Source organism: Glycine soja, chromosome 7 (assembly GCF_004193775.1).
Source record: "Glycine soja cultivar W05 chromosome 7, ASM419377v2, whole genome shotgun sequence".
Lineage (NCBI taxonomy): Eukaryota > Viridiplantae > Streptophyta > Magnoliopsida > Fabales > Fabaceae > Glycine > Glycine soja.
This window is the reverse complement of record NC_041008.1, coordinates 10093346-10111292: the sequence shown is the minus strand read 5'-3', so window position 1 is coordinate 10111292 and position 17947 is coordinate 10093346. Positions and strand designations below refer to the sequence as shown.

Below are 17947 nucleotides of genomic sequence, written 5' to 3'. Positions count from 1 at the left end.
TGAAGATGGTAATTATTCCCTCTGTGGTGATGCTAACAGTGCTTATGATATTCTCACATCTTTTAAGTTTATTTTTTTGTTACATCTTGTGAGAGATATATTAGTAGTTACATATGATCCTTGTCATGCTTTGGAATGCAAGAATCAAGATATTTTGAATGCAATGTTTTTGGTTTCCACTACTAAAAGTTTGCTCCAAAAAATGAGAGAATTAGGTTAGGATAGATTTTTCAAGGAAGTCACATCATTTTGTGAGAAGCATGAAATTATTATTCCTAAAATGACTACTTTGTATATTCCTAGAAGAGGTTGAGCTCGCCGCAATGTTGATCATATTACAGTTTAACATTATTATCGTATAAATTTGTTCATTGTTATACTTGACACCCAGTTACATGAGCTTAATGATAGATTTTGTGACAATATGGTGAAATTGCTTACTTTGAGTTCAACTTTAGATCCTAAAAGATCTTTACAAATCACTTTATGTGGAGAAAATTTGTGATTTGACAACAAAGTTTTATCCTGATGATTTTACTTAACAAGAGAAGTTGCATCTTAGGATACAAGCTCAACATTATGAACTTGATGTTTCTTTTCATTTTGAATTGAGAAATCTATCAACAATTTTTTAGCTATGTCAAGGATTGGTGAAAACAAGAAAAATATTTGACTTATCATTTGATTGGTCAATAATTTGTTTGGTGTTGACTCTTCCTGTTTTAATTACCACGACCGAGAGATCATTTTCTGCTATAAAGATTGTGAAAAACAAGCTCAGAAACAAGATGGAGGATGGATTTCTAGCTGATTGTTTGATTACCTACATTGAGAGAAAAATCACTAAAAAGTTTGATACAAATTCTATCATTGATGAATTTTATGATATATATGAAAGAATGTTGTGCATGACTTAGATAAAAGGTATAACATATTTTATTTATTATAATTTATTGTTTATTTAACATCTAGCATTTGACTTTTTGGCTCCCCTAAGTTGAATCCTTGATTATGAAAATACACTACACTAGAAAAAATGAATTGGAACACCTTTCTTCAAATAAGACTCAAAATTTGCAAAATCTTAAAAGCACAGATAAACACCAACTGACAGAACCACTACAAACAAAAGTACAAGACCTAAAACCTGCTAAAAATCCATTTTTAGTTGTTATTTATCAGATAAACTAGCTTAGTTTGCTTTAAACTTGGAAAAGTAATTTGAAAATCATTTTTTAAAAAAAATAATAATTTGAAAGCCAATTTAAAACTAGTTCGACTTTGAAAATAGTTTTAAACTAGTTTAAAATCAGTTCGACTCTAAAAATAGTTATTAAATGATTTGAAACCAGTTTAGTTTAAAACTAGTTCAGACCCTGATTTTCTAAAATTAGTTCGATTTTGAACCGATCGCAAATTGATTCGCAGATTTGGATTAAAATTCAAACTTGTTAAACCAGTTCAATTGTGTTTATTTTTGAACTGATTTTTGCTCGATTTTTTTTTCTCCAAACATACACAAAAAATTAATAAATTACCAAAACATATATATCCCCTCATTATTTACCAAAACATACATGTTTACTATTCACCGTGTAAATTCGGGTTGGGAGGAACCTGAATTTACACTATGTTTTTCAAATTTTTTTGCAAAAATCCATTGAGAATTTGGGTCCCACCCAACCTGAATTCTCAATGTGATTTTTTTAAGAAAAATTAATTTTTTAAATGATTTTAAAAATAATATAAATAAAGGAAATTAATGTAAAATAATAAAATTAAAGAATATATTAAAGGAGATAATAAAGTTAAAGAAAAATAGTTAAAAATACTTAAACTATGATTAGTTTCATCATTTTCGTGTTTCAATTGTATTTGTTAGTATGTTCCGTTATTCTCGTTTGATTATGTTTTGTTTATTATGTATATCTCTCTCATCTCAATTACCATAGTAGTTTAATTTCTCTGGATTATGTAAGTGAGATGTAGTAACTATTTATTCATTGTGTTTTTAATTAATTTAATTTTTTAAATTATTTCCCTTTTTTAAAAAAATTATTTTAAGACTACTAATTAATTTTCTCATTTTTTAATTAATGTACATAAGAAAAAAAAATTGCTAACGAAACAAAAATTGAACTTTAAAAAAATTCACAACTTGTTCAAGTGCCTGAAACTTACAATTTATTTAAGTACCTACATGGTAACTAAAAAATTATATCATAATATTCTCTAATTTTATTAATTTCCTTTATTTATATTATTTTAAAAATATTTTTAAAAAATATATTTTAAAAAAAAAAAAACCACCGTTGACAATTTGGGTTGGGGGACTCAAATTCCCAACGGGTTTTTGCAATTTTTTTTAAAAAAAAACTGTAAATTTAGGCCCCCAAAACCGAATTTACAATGTGAATAGTATACATGTATGTTTTAGTAAATAATGGGAGAATATGTATGTTTTGGTATTTAATTAATTTTTAGTATTGTTTTCCCAAATTTTGCAAAAACGTGAATTTACTTTTTTAAGAAAAATTAATTTTTTGGAAAGATTTAAAAATAAAATAAATAAATAAAATTAATAAAATTAGAGAATATTATGATATAATTTTTTAGTTACCATGTAAGTACTTAAATGAATTGCAAACTTAAGACACTTGAATATGTTGTGAATTTTCCTGAAGTTCAATTTTTATTCCATTGGCGCTTTCTTTTCCTTATACACATTAATTAAAAATGAGAAAATTATTTAATAGTCTTAAAATAAATTAACAAAGGGAAATGATTTTTAAAAAAATTAAATTGAATAATACAGTGAATAAATAGTTACTACATATTAGTTGTATAATACATAGAAATTAAAATATTACGATAATTGAGATGAGTGACAAAGAAACATATATAATAAACAAAATGAGAATAACAAAATATACTAACAAATATAATTGAAACACAAATAACTAAAAATTTTATTAATTTTTAAATCTTTTAAAAAAATTAATTTTTCTTAAAAAAATCATGTTAAGAATTTAGGTTGGGAGGACTTCAATTTTTAACAAGTTTTTGCAATTTTTTTTAAATATAATGTAAATTTGAATTTTTCAACCTGAATTTATAATGTGAATAACAAAGATGCTAAAAAAATATGTATATTTTGGTATTTAATTAATTTTGTATGTATGTTTTAAAAAAAATTCATCTCCTCTTTTCTCTTGTATTTTTTGTTTCAATGTCTCTTGTATTTCCATCCCCCAATTGGATAGATTTTTTTTTTATGAGAGAAAGTAAAAAAAACGTTTCTAAAAACACACGAGGTAGAGTGAAAAAGGTGGGAAATTCCGAAACGATTTTGAATTTTCAACCGAAAGAAATAAAAGGTGAAAGAAAACGTTTCGATTTAAAAATGCGCGTGAGTACACGCACTGGTCCATGCGCTGTGTTTTGAACGCTGTACTTATCTCTACTCTACGCGCACACACATCGAAACCAGCATATATATAAACAACTACTTTGCCTGTCTCATACCATATTTCATGTCTGTTGCTCTTTTCTTCTCTTCTTCTTCTTCTTCTACCCTTCAATATTAATATTCCGTGCAAAAACCACCAACAACAACATCACCACCAACAAGAAGAACAAGATTGGCGTTATGGGTCTCTTCCTTTCTAGGAATTTGGCTTGCAAATTCATATACCCTTTTCTTTTCTCCAAGAAGGTTTCCAAGGATTTGTTTCCCAAGCAGTTGGAGAACATGATGTCTCTGATCTCTCCTCGTACTGGCAGGCATTTGCAGCGCTATGACAATGGCTGTCGCCAAGTTGTGGGGTGTGTTTCTCTTCCTTCTTCTTCTGGGCTTTCAGTTTCTTAAAGTGCTGATTTTTAGGGGTTTCGTTCTCTAAAATTAATGTTCTTTTAAAGTAATTTTGAGGGACTAATTTCTAATTCAAAATTTATTTAGTTTTGAAATAAGTGTTTTAAAAACTAAAAAAACTGACAAGAGAAACAAAATTTAGAAAACGAAAACCAATTTTGAAAAAAAAGATGGTAAAGATACAGGCCATTAATCTCTAGAATTGAAGCCGGTGGACAACTTTTTAAATTTACAAGGTTTTCTCAATTCGGGGTTTCTTCTTATTTATTTTATTTTTTTTAAAAGAAAGGGTTAAAAGCGCGTCCTTTGATTTGATTATTGGACGGCCGGTGGGGGAAAAACTTTTTTTTTTAATAAAAAATGATTTTTTTGGTGGGTTTGAAGTTAAATTTGTCTTTTCTGTGTGCATATTGAATCGTTAATCTGACATGTTTTGTGGGGTGTTTTTGGAAATGAACAGATGCATTCCTTATAGATACAAGAACAATGGTACACAGGATAAGGAATTGGAGGTTCTTGTGATTAGTGCTCAGAAGGGTCATGGAATGCAGTTCCCAAAGGTATTGTTTGCTCCGCCACATCTTGTATTGTTTTGAAACCCAATTTTTGTTTATTTTCAACCCCTTTTGGTGTTGTTGCTGACATGTATGTGTTGTTTGGCCTCAGGGTGGTTGGGAAACTGATGAATCCATGGAACAAGCTGCTTTAAGGGAGACCATAGAAGAAGCTGGAGTTGTTGGCAGTGTTGAAGTAAGTGTGTGCAAACACTTTCTTAGTTTTTTTCTTCACCCCAAATAATTGTTGTGCCTTCGATTCTTACCTTGTGTGTTGTCTTTGTTTTCTTGCAGAGTAAACTGGGAAAATGGTATTACAAGAGCAAACGCCAACCCATAATGCATGAGGGATACATGTTCCCTTTGCTTGTTAAGAAGGAATTGGATAACTGGCCAGAAATGAACACAAGAAAACGAAGATGGGTAAGTGTGTAACCAAACATTATTCACTTAGTCAAATTCACTTTCCCAATTGCAAATATCTTAATTGGGTATGTTTATGTGGTTAGTGTCCTAATGTTTCATTGATGTGCATCATGCAGATGACTGTGGATGAGGCAAAAGTAATATGCCCTTATGCTTGGATGAAGGAGGCTTTGGATGAATTGGTCAGAAGACAAACTCAACTGCACTCCAAAAAGGATGGGGATATGAGTAGGTTGTAAATTTGTAATAGCGTGTTTGGTTCCACATCACAGATTTGTTTTTTCACGCTTAGTCAGAAACTAATGCTTACAGCTTTTTCACATCCCAAACGTGATTTCTCACTTCTCAAAAAAATTCCAAACATGCACTTAGTGTCTTGCTTTTGGAATCTACAAAGTGGTAGAACAAAAGCACTCATAAGCTGTTGTTAGGGCAAGAGAAATTAAGTCTAGTCATTAAGAGGAGGGAAAGTGCAGTTCAAGGTGTGCCCACAATTTGTTCCTCCCTTGAGTTTGTTTGTTCCTCTCTTCAAATTGGCTATAGTCTGAAAGTTCTGCAGCAGATTACGGATTTGTAGGGGCGTAGTTGAGATCTAGCCATAGAGATCAGTTGTAGATTGTACAAAATCAATTCATTCTTTCATTCATTTGATTCTTTTGTAATGTAATGTATGTAGGCCATGTGTAGAATACATTATTCTTCCTGTACTCATAAAATTATTAAAATAAATAAAATCTTCCATTGAGACTGAAAACTACACTCGGTATCTTCTATTACTATCACCTATCTGAGATTTAAACATCTCCTAGGGTCACTTAACAACCGCTACGAGTTAAGAGCATCTTTGGTTGGTAGTTGTAAAATTACTTGAGTTTGTCACCGGATTAGGATTTTTATTTTTATATATTTTTTTTGTTTTTATTCATTAAATTTGTATTAAAATGTGTGTCATAATATTTTTAATTACAAATCAAATATGCACTTATACTTTTTTTTTTTTACAAAAGAACATGCACTTATACTTCAAATAATATTATTCGGCCTGGTAGTATTTCTAAACTTTTCTCCACTAATTTGACTGTGATTTCGTGTGATTAATTTTAAACTTTTTATACTCTAGCTTTTTAAAATTTAAGAATTAAGAAAGCATATTATAGCGACAACAGCTTTTCCTAATTACAATGATAACATCAGACTGGCTCAACACCGTTTTTATAATTCTTAGTCCATCCAACACTTCATTTCAGAAATTTTAGTTTCTTTCAATAAAATCAATCTTGAATGGACTGAGCTTTATAAATTAGGGACACATATCTACTGAAAGAACAATATTATTTACCATTTCTTGCTTTTACAAATTGTGGGGTTATTCCCATTCAACGTTTTTGTCCCCAATTAAAGTATAAGTCACTTTAACCCACACCTTTGTATTTGGCTGAGTATTGTAAAATTGATTTTAATTTTGAAGTAAATCAATTTCTATATATCAATTATTCTAAAAGTAAGTTTGATATAAAATTTAGTGTAATTTTTAGAGTTTAATAATTACGTACTTATAATATAAAATGATTTTTCACTGTCAATTAATCTCAACTTATTGTTAGTATAATTTTTAAGTAAATTATTATAAAAGTTAGTAAATTTATTATATGTAATAATCCATGATTAAATACCGGTATAAAATGATTCAGTAATTTACGCATATTTATATCTTTGATAAAGTTACATTTGATATGTGACAATATTAATCATATTATTTTTCAACATGAAATCATACACAACAAAATTGAAAATAATTATTGTGTTCATTAACATCAAACTATGGAATCTTTGCGGCAAATCCTTTGTGGTTATGTTAGGCAAAGATCAGGTGGCTGAGAAATGAGAACAAAGACAAAGATTGAGTAGAGAATATATCATTCGTATTTATTTAATCATTTCCCCTCAAATAAGATGCATTTAATTTTGTTTTGTCTCATTACTTTCAAATATTTTTTTTAATAAAATAAAGTTATCATCCCAATCAATTGAATTAGGGGTGCATACATAGTTAAGCACAATTAATTACAAAATTTATCCCGCAAAAAATACAATTTTTTTAATGCTGCAAAATTTAGAACCCGTTTCTATGACAACGGCTTTGCTACAAATTTCTTTAATGAGGAAACATATTTACGAAACTGTGATTTTATCTGAAAAAAAATATAAACATCCTTTTATATCCCTAGACAAATAGAGTATTAAAAAAATAATTTAACTACTTATAAATAATAAAACAATTATTTATTTGTATAAAGGTTTTTTTATGACTATAATTAGAGTTTTTGACTGAAATTTTGCAAATATTTGAACATCTATCGATCATATATTCAAAGTTTAAAGTGAGAGAATATATAAAAAATTTAACAAGAGAAATTTATTCTTTTCGTCCTAAAATAAGTATGCATTTGATAAAAAATTATTCAAAATTAAGTGTTATGTTAGTTTTTAATGTAATGTTAATTTATTTTTTCACTAATATTTTTAATAAATATTATTTTAGTTTTTCAATGTAATATTAATTTTAAGATTAATTTTATAAAATTATAACTCTCTTTTATTATTTATTAGTTTTTTTATATGTGTAAAATAAGTTAAAATGACACTTATTTTAAGATGAAGATAATATTTATTTTAAAAAACTAAAACAAATCACTAAAATTATAAAATCATTAGACAAAAAAAATAAGACTTTTAACTTAGGCCGGCCCGCCCGCCCCGGCTAACTATTAATTATAAAATTTATTTTTAACAAAAAGCTGATGATTTATTAATACAACTCATTTGTGGACGGCTCATTTTTTTAAAAACAAAAACGATATCTTAAAGTCTCAACCACACCACCCACACAACATTTATATGGAAATATTTCTTTTCAAGGATATTTTAAGATTATCTTACCTTTTCATATTAGTTAACATATTTTACATTAATATTTGATATTTACCATCTTCATATTAAATAATGTTGTTTATATGTACATAACTATACATCACTTTATACTAATACAACTTTAATTACACTATATATATATATATATTTATTTTATATATATACATAACTTTATTCTCTAATTAATTATACCATTTATTCTTTGTAATAAGAGATGAAAACAGCATGCAGAACAAAAGACAAAGGCATAATAATACTAGGTCAATCAGTGAGATGATAAGGTAACATTATTACATGATTCTGATTGGGTAACCAAAAAAGTCGATGGAGATGTCTAATATTGTATTTATCTCTCTCACTCTGTGGATGGCCCGGGGTTTCACGCCAATGATGTTGCTATCACCATTTTCATATTGGCAAGTACCTTTCCAATGATCTGGAAAACATCAATTATGCTATGATCCCACATCAAACGTGGCCAACAAGTGAGTTTACAATTTTGCAAGTTTTCCACTACACATAACAAGACGAATCTCTTGGGTAAAACCGTCCATGGAAAAACATCAGCCACACTTTGTTTACATACTTGTTTTGTTTTGAGACGATGAGTTTGTTGGTCAATGGATGTTGATGAGTATGAGCTTTTGGAAATTTAACGGAGTAGCGTGTAAGGAGAGAGTAAAGGGGAAGACGGAGTCAACTGTTGTTTGAGACATATAATTAATCATTTAATTGTAAAAAAATATTTCTTTGACAAGCTTGAGTTCATAAGCTCGAGAGAAAAAGAAAGAATAGATAAATAAATGATTGATAATGTAGTGTAATAATAAAAGAAAAAAAATATTGATCCGATGTTTGAAATTTTTGGTTGTCAAAATATAATCCCTTTTAATTATATATGAATTAGACGAAGAAAAAAAGGGATCTTATTTAATTTTTGAACACTTATGTGAAATTGTTTTAACTTAATTATAAGTGATCTTAATTGTGTTAAATAGTTAAAAGGATAACTTCATCACTTATAGTCATCTTAGTTAGTTTGAGCAAATTTGCTTCTAGTGAGAGATACATGTAATCTATCTACAAATAAAATAAATGAATACTACTTATTGTAAATTTTTTTTTTTGGATTTATTGAAATTTAGAGGAAGGGAATGACGATGTAGTCCAAGACATGAAAAAACTTTAGATTAAACAAATACTTACATTTTATTCCGGGGAGAAGAATGAAGACTCAAATCTACGTAGAATGCAAGACCCTAACTTCACTAAACCAATTTCTTGAAATCCAATGGATGCTACTTTGGTACTTAAAAATAAACCATAGAATTCAAGTTTAGAATTTTAATAAAATGAGGTGCAATTAGTAAATAGTATATATTAAAAAATAAAGAAAAATAGTTTCTCTGTTTTAGAGAAGATTAATATCTAACTGTTGATTGAGTCATGCCTTAGGCAACACTAAATAAAAAAGAATAAAAATTTATATTTAAATATGATCTTTTACATTTGAATATTTTTAATTTTTTTGACTGAATATATATATATATATATATATATATATATATATATAATATTTTTTAGAACTAAAATCATAAATTCATGACTATAACATAAAATTATAATAATTAACTTCGTGATCGAATTTCAAATTCCTAATTTTTTCTTACTGCAGAATTTCAAATTCCTAATTAGCACTTTAAAAAAGATTAATTCTTCACCTTGATATACTCCTACAACTTCATTCTATAACTTTACAGTTGTTCTTTTTATCGTAGTCATTAACTTTACAGTTGACACTCCTTAACTATCCTTGGCATTATCACCACCTCTCCTCAATAAAGTTGAAATAGAATTCATAATTCTAATTAGAAATATAATTCTTTACGCAACTAAAAGATAAAACCTACTATTTATAACTAATTAGAAATATATTGTATTGTCATATAATTGAAAATAATCGATTTTTAATAATTACTTAATAAGTCACATTTAAGGTAATTTTGAATTGGTTGAAAATGTAATTTTTTTTATATTGACAGTGCATTAAATTAAATGCTTCAAACATACCCTTTGTTCTAAAATTTCAAATATATTCTATAAGAAATTAATTTAATTTATTTATTATTTTAGAAAAATAAAAATGTTAATTACATTTTTTGTAATTATGGTCACTAAAGACCCAACAGAAAACTCAGAAAAAAGAAAAAGAAAAAGAAAAAACAGAAATCAGCTAAAAACTTGAGAATAACTACCCCAAATAGGAAATCCCTTAATAAAAGAGGATATAAGGAATGGGGAAAGGAGTAAATGATTCTGCAAATTTAAACTTTTGTCTACATCATGACCATTATTGGCTAATACACCCATCTATTACCTTCCAAATATATGTAATGAAAATTGATATGGGAAGCACCTTGCATATGAGATCTTATAACCCACATATTATCAAGGTAAGAATGGGCTGGTTCCAAGCCACTTTGGAAGTCCATCTCCACCATGATCCTTGATTACCCCAACTGGTAGCACCATACGTAATCCCCACATCACACCCCCAAAGTGCATCTTGGACTGTTGGGTAGAATTCTGCCTATGTTGCATGCAAAACCTTTTAGAATTTTCCTAGTGTCATCTCTTAACAAATTTCCACAAGCTGCCTTTGAGAAGGAAAACACCTACCCATCAGCATCAGGAATAACACTAAGTATATTTGTTCTGTTTTGAGACGACCAGTATGTCAGTCAATGAATATTGATGGGTATGAGAGCTTTTGGAAATTTATCTTGGTAGATACGTGTAAGGAGAGAGTAGAGAGAAGACGCAATCCACTACTATTTGAGACGTACAATTATGTGAGATTATAGGAAGAAATGGACGAAGTTATTTGACACTTCAAATTGAGCATTGGAATTGAGTTTAAAATATTAACAAAGTTTGAACCAATTCATACCCTCAAGCTTTAGTGATCTTCGTTAAACCTGCTAGAATTTGTCTTACAAATATTCAATACCAAAATAAGACTGCCAGGGGCATTCATACACCTAATAGGCTAATACCTTTAATTTACAATTGTCTTTACCATTATTGTTATTTTTAATTCCGAGGATCAACTTTTATTAATATGTGTGTAACCAAAGTTAGATGTATATCACTCTCAATACATCAACCTTTTCAGAACGCTCATAGTTTTAGATGCAAATGAATGGGCACAGGCAGAACTCAGAGTGATTTAGCTATTATCTTAATTGGAAATGGCATGTACAATAGAATAGTGAGCATTAAGCAGTTCTTCAAAGATCAAATTACATATGATGTTTTACCAATAATAAAGGTGATCAATATCTAGTGGCCGACTTCAAGCACTTATACTATGATGTAGAGTTTTTTGGAAATAGTTATCCGGGATTAAGTCACATTCTAGATCAATTCTTTTGAAGAAAGGATACAAAATTCATTTGACCAATGGTACACCGTAAGCTCAAGACCAATGGGCACTTGCAGATTGCTACATCCCACAGATGACAGATCACTGTTATAGAGATTTGGAGTATAACATGATAAATACCTTGAGTGCTTTTAGGCAAATTTATTGTAGGACAGATAACTTCATTAGGCTAAGTTTTTGTGTTCAGTTCATGGTCTTTTTATAAGCTTAGACACATTGAATGGCTCTGTTGTTTTAGTTATTTTTACCCTTTTTTATTTATGTTTTGAAGGATTGTCCTTGCAGTTCTTTTATCTTGGATAAATTTCATATTTTTACACACAAGGAAAAAAATCCCTGTGGACATGAAAATACAAAACAAACAAATAAAATGAAATTAGATCTTCAAAACCCTCACTCATAAAGACAGTATCCTATAATCAATTAATCACTAGGTTATTTCTCAAAGAGATTTGCCATGGTAATAAGCATAACTGAAATTTCAGTAAACTGCATTTCTCTATGAGCATGAAGACAAAATCAAATTGGGAAGAAGGTACCGAGAATCAAGACCACAGTTTAAATTGTTTTTCACCAAATGAAGTTAATGTCAATCTCCAAATAGTCCATTCACACCACCAAAGAATGCATTGCATAAATCAACAGGATTAAACAGCACGAGTAAATCAAAATAGGCTTCCCGAATCATTTCATGAAGTTTCTTTGTCATGTCATTCTCATTAGCAGACAACTATTTCATAAGTGAAACCATTAGGGATGAAACTACTGTCTTCCATTTTTGAAAGCATGGCTAAAGCTTCACCAAACAAGCACCCGTTATGAAACCCATTGATCATAACAGTACATGTCTTTGAATTGTAAGACCTACTATTAAAGGCTTTGTTTACAATGAAGGTCAACTAATAAAACATTTCCATAATTCTCCAGTTCCAATCTAGTACAAATGTAAAATGTTCAACTTGCCTTCAATATTTTATTTTTCTGAAATTCTTCTATGCAAAACTGAGTCCACAAAAATATCATGCCTTCTTAATTGCAGAAAATTGATTAACTATTGCATTTTGCCGGCTTCTGAAACAAATAGCTTAAATGGCCCAATCAGTTTGTTATTTTGGTAACATTAGTTAAAAGGCAGAAAGAAATATAAGCAGATGAAAAAATATAGGTAAGAAACCATTATCTACCAGAAACCTAATAGCAGATATTTCTTGCATCCCACCATATTTTACTTTCATGGTTTCAATAACTTCTCAAACTCTTCAATCAAAATAAAGCTGTATGAAAAACTGCTTCTTAATAATTTTCCTAACACTGATAAAGATACCACAAGCTTTGACTGTTAACAAGTCAACCTCAAAATAGATTTGAAAATACCATAGAAAAGAGGTTAGTGAAAAGGGTGATACAATCAATAGGAGGATAAATTGGTTATATTTAGTTTAAGAATAATGCTAAAGCAATTTGTCAAGTAAATCTAAGACAACATGAGAACCTACATTTGCTTCCATCCAAAATAAATACAGCTTAATGTACAAACCTGATAAGCACTACAACTCTAGAAAGCTAACTAGTACCACAAATAAGTAAACTGTTAAAATGTGAGCCTTCTAAAGAATCTAAGTCCTCATATCTCTTTTCTTGACTAGAATATGCATTCCTTAAAAATTACCACCAAAATATATCATAGTCCTTCAAAAAGCTCCAACTAGTTATGCCACAATGACTCACCAGGAAAGTATCAGCAACTTTATTTGTTTTCAACTTGTCCATTTTTGTAAAAGCCAAGAAAATACACAGGAAAAACAAACAAAGCAGATCTACGCTCAATACCATGGGGTAAACAGAATCAACTATAAGAGATAAAGAATCCCAAATAATTATGTTAGTTTCAATATGATGTGTGATATGAAACACAAACAGTAAGCAGTGACTGAAAAATCATAAAAAATAGATGAAACAGATCAATGGTAAATTGGGAAGAAAAAGGATAATTATATAAATTCTCAACAACCCATCAATATTATGGCAATGAGCCAATAACATAGTCCATCTTTTTTTATGTTCAGCTATCAAAAGAAAAAAATATCAGCTTGTCATCATCAAATTTCAAAACAAATTAATGTGAAACTAGAACATATCTCACCCAGTTTAACTCTTACGATAAGCCTCTAGGAATCATTTCACCATATCAGGGACAATAGATGTGCGAGACATTTACATTGGGACTCACTCCCCTGTGAGGCATGGTGTCTGGCCCTAGCTGCTTTAGTGACAACATATATTAAAACATTGTAGGTGACAACATTGGGAGAAATTCCCTTACAACCATTTCAGAATATAGATCACAGGCATCACTTGCAAGTTTGTCATTGCATAGGCTGTTAATGATTATACTGTAAGTTACCTCATCGGGCTTGATCAACCGCCCTTCAATCCTTCTCAACTCTTGTTTGTCCTATTTTATACAATCCATTGATCAAAGTCCCATAACTAACTTGGTCCAGCTTAAATCCTTGAGCTGCCACTTTGTCATGAAAGTGCAATGTTTTCTTAATCTCGCCACTAAGGGTGTGTTGAAGGTTATGGTGTCGGGGTGATAACCAATTTTGAGAATGCCGGCTAATACAGAAAAAGCCAAGTTGATTTGATAGTGTTTGTTCTTCACAAGGGATCCTAAAATCTTATTAAATTGAAAGATGGGTGGTGTAGGACGCTCACGGAGCATGCGATTGAATGAGACAATGACATCATCAGGATTGTGAAAGAGTAGAGGCTGAGAGTGTAGGGTTGCGGAACAAGAAAACGGGGAAACCTAGGAATGGAAAGAGCATACCTTAACCTTAACATCGACATTATCATTGTTGTTCCGCTAAAATATGGCACAGTGTGACCTTGCGAGGATTGAAAGAGGTTCAAGAATGAGAAGAAGACGGGGTTCTCAATGCTCTGGTGTTGCAGTGGGGTTTTCACCTCATAAATTATAAGAGACTTTTTTTTATTCATTAATTACAAGACTTTAGAAAAAATAAATTAGGCTTATTTTAAAAAATTTAGGCCACAATGTATTTTAGTTATCCTTATATTACTTATTATTTAATCCGTAATTTTAACTACCCTATAAAATAGAAGACATTTCATTATCTTATTTTTCAAAATTTAGGATTTTGATTCAATAGTTAATTTCAGAACGGCTAAATTGTTCACGTAACACTACAATATTCAAATTTTTAATTATTAATTGATTAGTAAAACATTTAAGATTTACTCTATCTTTTTCAAAAATAACTGAAAAACTCACATTTAATCATTTCTAAAAATATTCTCACAAAATTTATTATATAAGAGTAAATAAATTTATATATAAAATATCCATTGAAGATTAATCATCTAATACTCAGTAATAGTTTGAATAAACAAAATAAGAGCTAAATAAAAAAAAATCGATTGGACAAAATTCACTTTTATGAAAATTAGTTATAGGAGCTTTGTATATACATCTTGTTTTTTTTTTGTTTGACAGAAGCGAATCAGTGCATTTCCATTGCTATAATGCTTTGAATACATGAAAAGTATTAATCATATGATCCTCTATATACAATCTTACTAAAGAGTGGGCCACTTTTTTTTTGCCTTTCTACCAACAAACTGAACTTTAAAATCAGCATCAGAAACTAGCATTTGCCTAATCTGATTCAGGAGGACACCACGCTCTGTAATATTAGTGTGCTCTCTACATAACTGATCAACCAAAGCCTTGCAATCTGTTTCGAAAATGTGCATACATGGTGCCAAATGCCAATAAACGTAGAAGAAGCCCCTTAAACGATTCACAAATGTGTTCTGTCTTGATTGAGCATATGATGCTGAGAATAGAAGAAGGGGGTTAGAAGAATGACCTCATATATATGCAGCACTTAATAATTATCTCCCTGAACTTCTCTTTCCCGGGGTTTTCGTTCATGATTAGATGAAAATAATGATAATTAAGAGCAATAGAAAATAAATACATGTTGGGAAGTAATGCTAATGGGACACTCTCACATACTACTTTTTGATTTTTATTGTCCCACAAAATCTTTGTCTTATAAATAAGAAGCAGATCTCACTGAATAAGGAAACACATTATTTAGTAATTAATACCTATGGATTTCAGTTATTAATAATGATTGATATGGACAGTGTGTTTTTAACGTTGTAATATCCATAATAAATAAAAAATGATGGAAATGAAGCCACATGGAAAAAGATTTTTTTTTGGATAAATCATGAAAAAAAGAAATTTGATTAAAGAATAGATCAACTGATATATATATATATATATATATATATATATATATATATATATATATATATATATATATATATATATAAATATAAATATAATATTTTTTTCCTACCTTTTCATTCTGGTTTTTCTTCGTTTAGATTAGCAAATGATAATCTTTAATCAAGACATTCAAATCAACAAATGGTGAAACAAGATAGAAAACATAGTTGTGATGAAGATAATTGTTTCTTATACCATTTTGGAGTTCTTTATTGAGTCCGCTAAATCTCCCTAGGAAAGCTCAAGCAACAAAACATAAGCCAAATCCATCAAATAGGACAATGCTAACACCCTATTATAAAATTATAACCCATAAAATAAAATGTTGTATATCATGCTTCCCTCAATCCTCTTCTGGTTAATCATCTTCCCCTCAAGTTGCAAGTTCCATGTAACTGATGCCTCCCTCACACAATTCAACCTCAGAAGCAACAACACCTTGGACTACAACTTGAAGGTCAGCATCACAGTGAGAAACCCCAACAACAACATCATAGTGTACTATGGTAGGATCACATCAATAGCTTGGTACAAAGATAATGATTTCAGTTGGGTGAGCTTAACACCCTTTGGCCAATGCCGCAAGAATACCACCTTCCTTCAAGCAGTGTTTGAAGGGAAAAGTGTGATTAAGCACAAATCAAAAGAACTTGGTGAGTATAAAGATGAGACAAGTGTTGGAATTTAGAATGACTTGGTTGTGGATTTTGATCTTAGAATCAGAGCCAACTATGGAAAGTATGGGAGCAGTAGTTTCAATTCACCCATTGTTCAGTGTTGCGGTTTGCGTGTTCCTTTTATTTTTAATGGTAAATCAACACCTCCTTTTGGTGTCACCAAATGCAACACTGGGTCTTTTTTTGGTTTAGGTATCCTTTTTTGGAGGAGGCCATCCTAATCGAGATATTATTGAATGTGGACACTTCTTTTCACAAAGATTCGAAACATGATTCATTTTATTATGGGAGACAATTTCCTTCAGCTGGACCCAACTTTATTGGTGTTGTAGCACTTATTATTTCTTCAAGTGTTTATTATTAGAATCCTCTACATCAAATATGTTGTTGAACGTGCTTTAGATGTTATCAAGACAATTTTGATTCTTAATTTAAATTAGTTATAATGATGTTAGTAAATAAGTCAGTTTTAAATTTTAAACTAGTTTCTTATTCTATTTTTGAATTACTAGTAGGTAGTAGTAGTTTATAAAATAATGAAGCATGATCCTTTTAGTCAGTTATTTAAATGTATTTAAATATAAGGTTTATTCAATAAAAGAAGTGTATCAGCTGTTTCAACTAAAACTCATGTTCTTCTCTATTATTTTTTCTTCTCTCCTATGTTTTTTTCTCAAATTAAAACAACAATTGGTATCTAGAGTTCTCTTCTTGAGGGACCTATGAAATTGATGTTGAATCTAGTTTCTCACAAATTGCTCATCGTGTCTTTGATGAGGAGAGATATGACCTTTGGAAGGTAAACATGAAGTCCTACATGAAGTCTTTTGATTTGTGGGATGCTGTGAAAGAGAATTATAAAATGCCTTCGTTGCCTAAACATTCCACCATGGCCCAAATAAAGTACCACAATGAGAAAAAAACCAAGAAGGTGAAGGCAAAGACATGCCTATATGCTGATGTTTCTCAAAAGATCTTCACCAGGATCACGACTTTCAATTCATCCAAATAAACTAGAGATTATTTAAAGGAAGAGTATGAAGGGGATAAGCACGTTTGTGGCATGCAAGTGCCAAACTTGATGAAAGAATTTGAGATGCAAAAGATGAAGGAATCCAAGACAATTAAATGGTACTCAGATAGATTGCTTGACATTGCTAACAAAGTTACATTGCCAAGCACTACATTTGCAAATTCTAGAATTGTTGAAAAAGATTCTAGTTACATTGACGGAGAGATATGAAGCATTAATAACCCCTTTGAAGATTACAAAAGATTTGTCTAAGATCTCTTTGACAGAGGTGATACATGTCTTGCAAGCCTAGGATCAAAGAAGATTGATGAGGGAAGAATCAATAGTTGAAGGAGCTTTACCAGCCAAGCACCAAAATGCAACCAAATATAAGAAATATAAGAAATTTGATGGAACGAGATCAAGTTCAACATCAACCATTGCAATAGGAAATTGGAAGAAATCTTATCCATTTTGCCAATTGTTAATTGTTATTCATGAGTTAGTTTGGTATTGAAAATTTGCAAGGAAATGACAATGTGCCTCCAATTTATGATTCTTTTTGTAGAAATTGTACATATTTTATTTATTGTGTGATTTTATAGAGTAGAAACTCCATTTTTTGTGACCTAATGTTGAATCCAACTCAATTTGCAGGCCAAAGAAAAGAAGGTAAAAACTACTGATGACTTGCTTAGCAAGGA

At 29.9% G+C, this 17947-nt stretch overlaps 2 protein-coding genes and 1 long non-coding RNA gene across 3 annotated transcripts; 2 read left to right on the top strand and 1 right to left on the bottom strand.

Annotated features, from left to right (window-relative positions):
- The first annotated feature begins 3515 nt into the window (after positions 1-3515).
- LOC114418696 (nudix hydrolase 18, mitochondrial-like) lies at positions 3516-5608 on the top strand. Its single transcript, XM_028384167.1, has 5 exons — positions 3516-3825; positions 4332-4431; positions 4538-4621; positions 4720-4848; positions 4968-5608. The coding sequence occupies exons 1-5, from the start codon at positions 3650-3652 to the stop codon at positions 5088-5090; spliced, it is 612 nt and encodes a 203-aa protein (XP_028239968.1). The 5' UTR covers positions 3516-3649; the 3' UTR covers positions 5091-5608.
- A 7591-nt stretch (positions 5609-13199) lies between these two features.
- LOC114418867 lies at positions 13200-14199 on the bottom strand. The gene is made up of 2 exons (XR_003668125.1): positions 13632-14199; positions 13200-13487 (listed from the first exon to the last, which is right to left on the bottom strand). It is a non-coding gene; the product is annotated as an uncharacterized LOC114418867 (long non-coding RNA).
- Positions 14200-15888: 1689 nt separating this feature from the next.
- Positions 15889-16242, top strand: LOC114420334 (NDR1/HIN1-like protein 10). The gene has a single exon (XM_028386254.1). It carries the CDS (start codon positions 15889-15891, stop codon positions 16240-16242), a length of 354 nt encoding a protein of 117 aa, XP_028242055.1.
- Positions 16243-17947: the final 1705 nt, after the last annotated feature.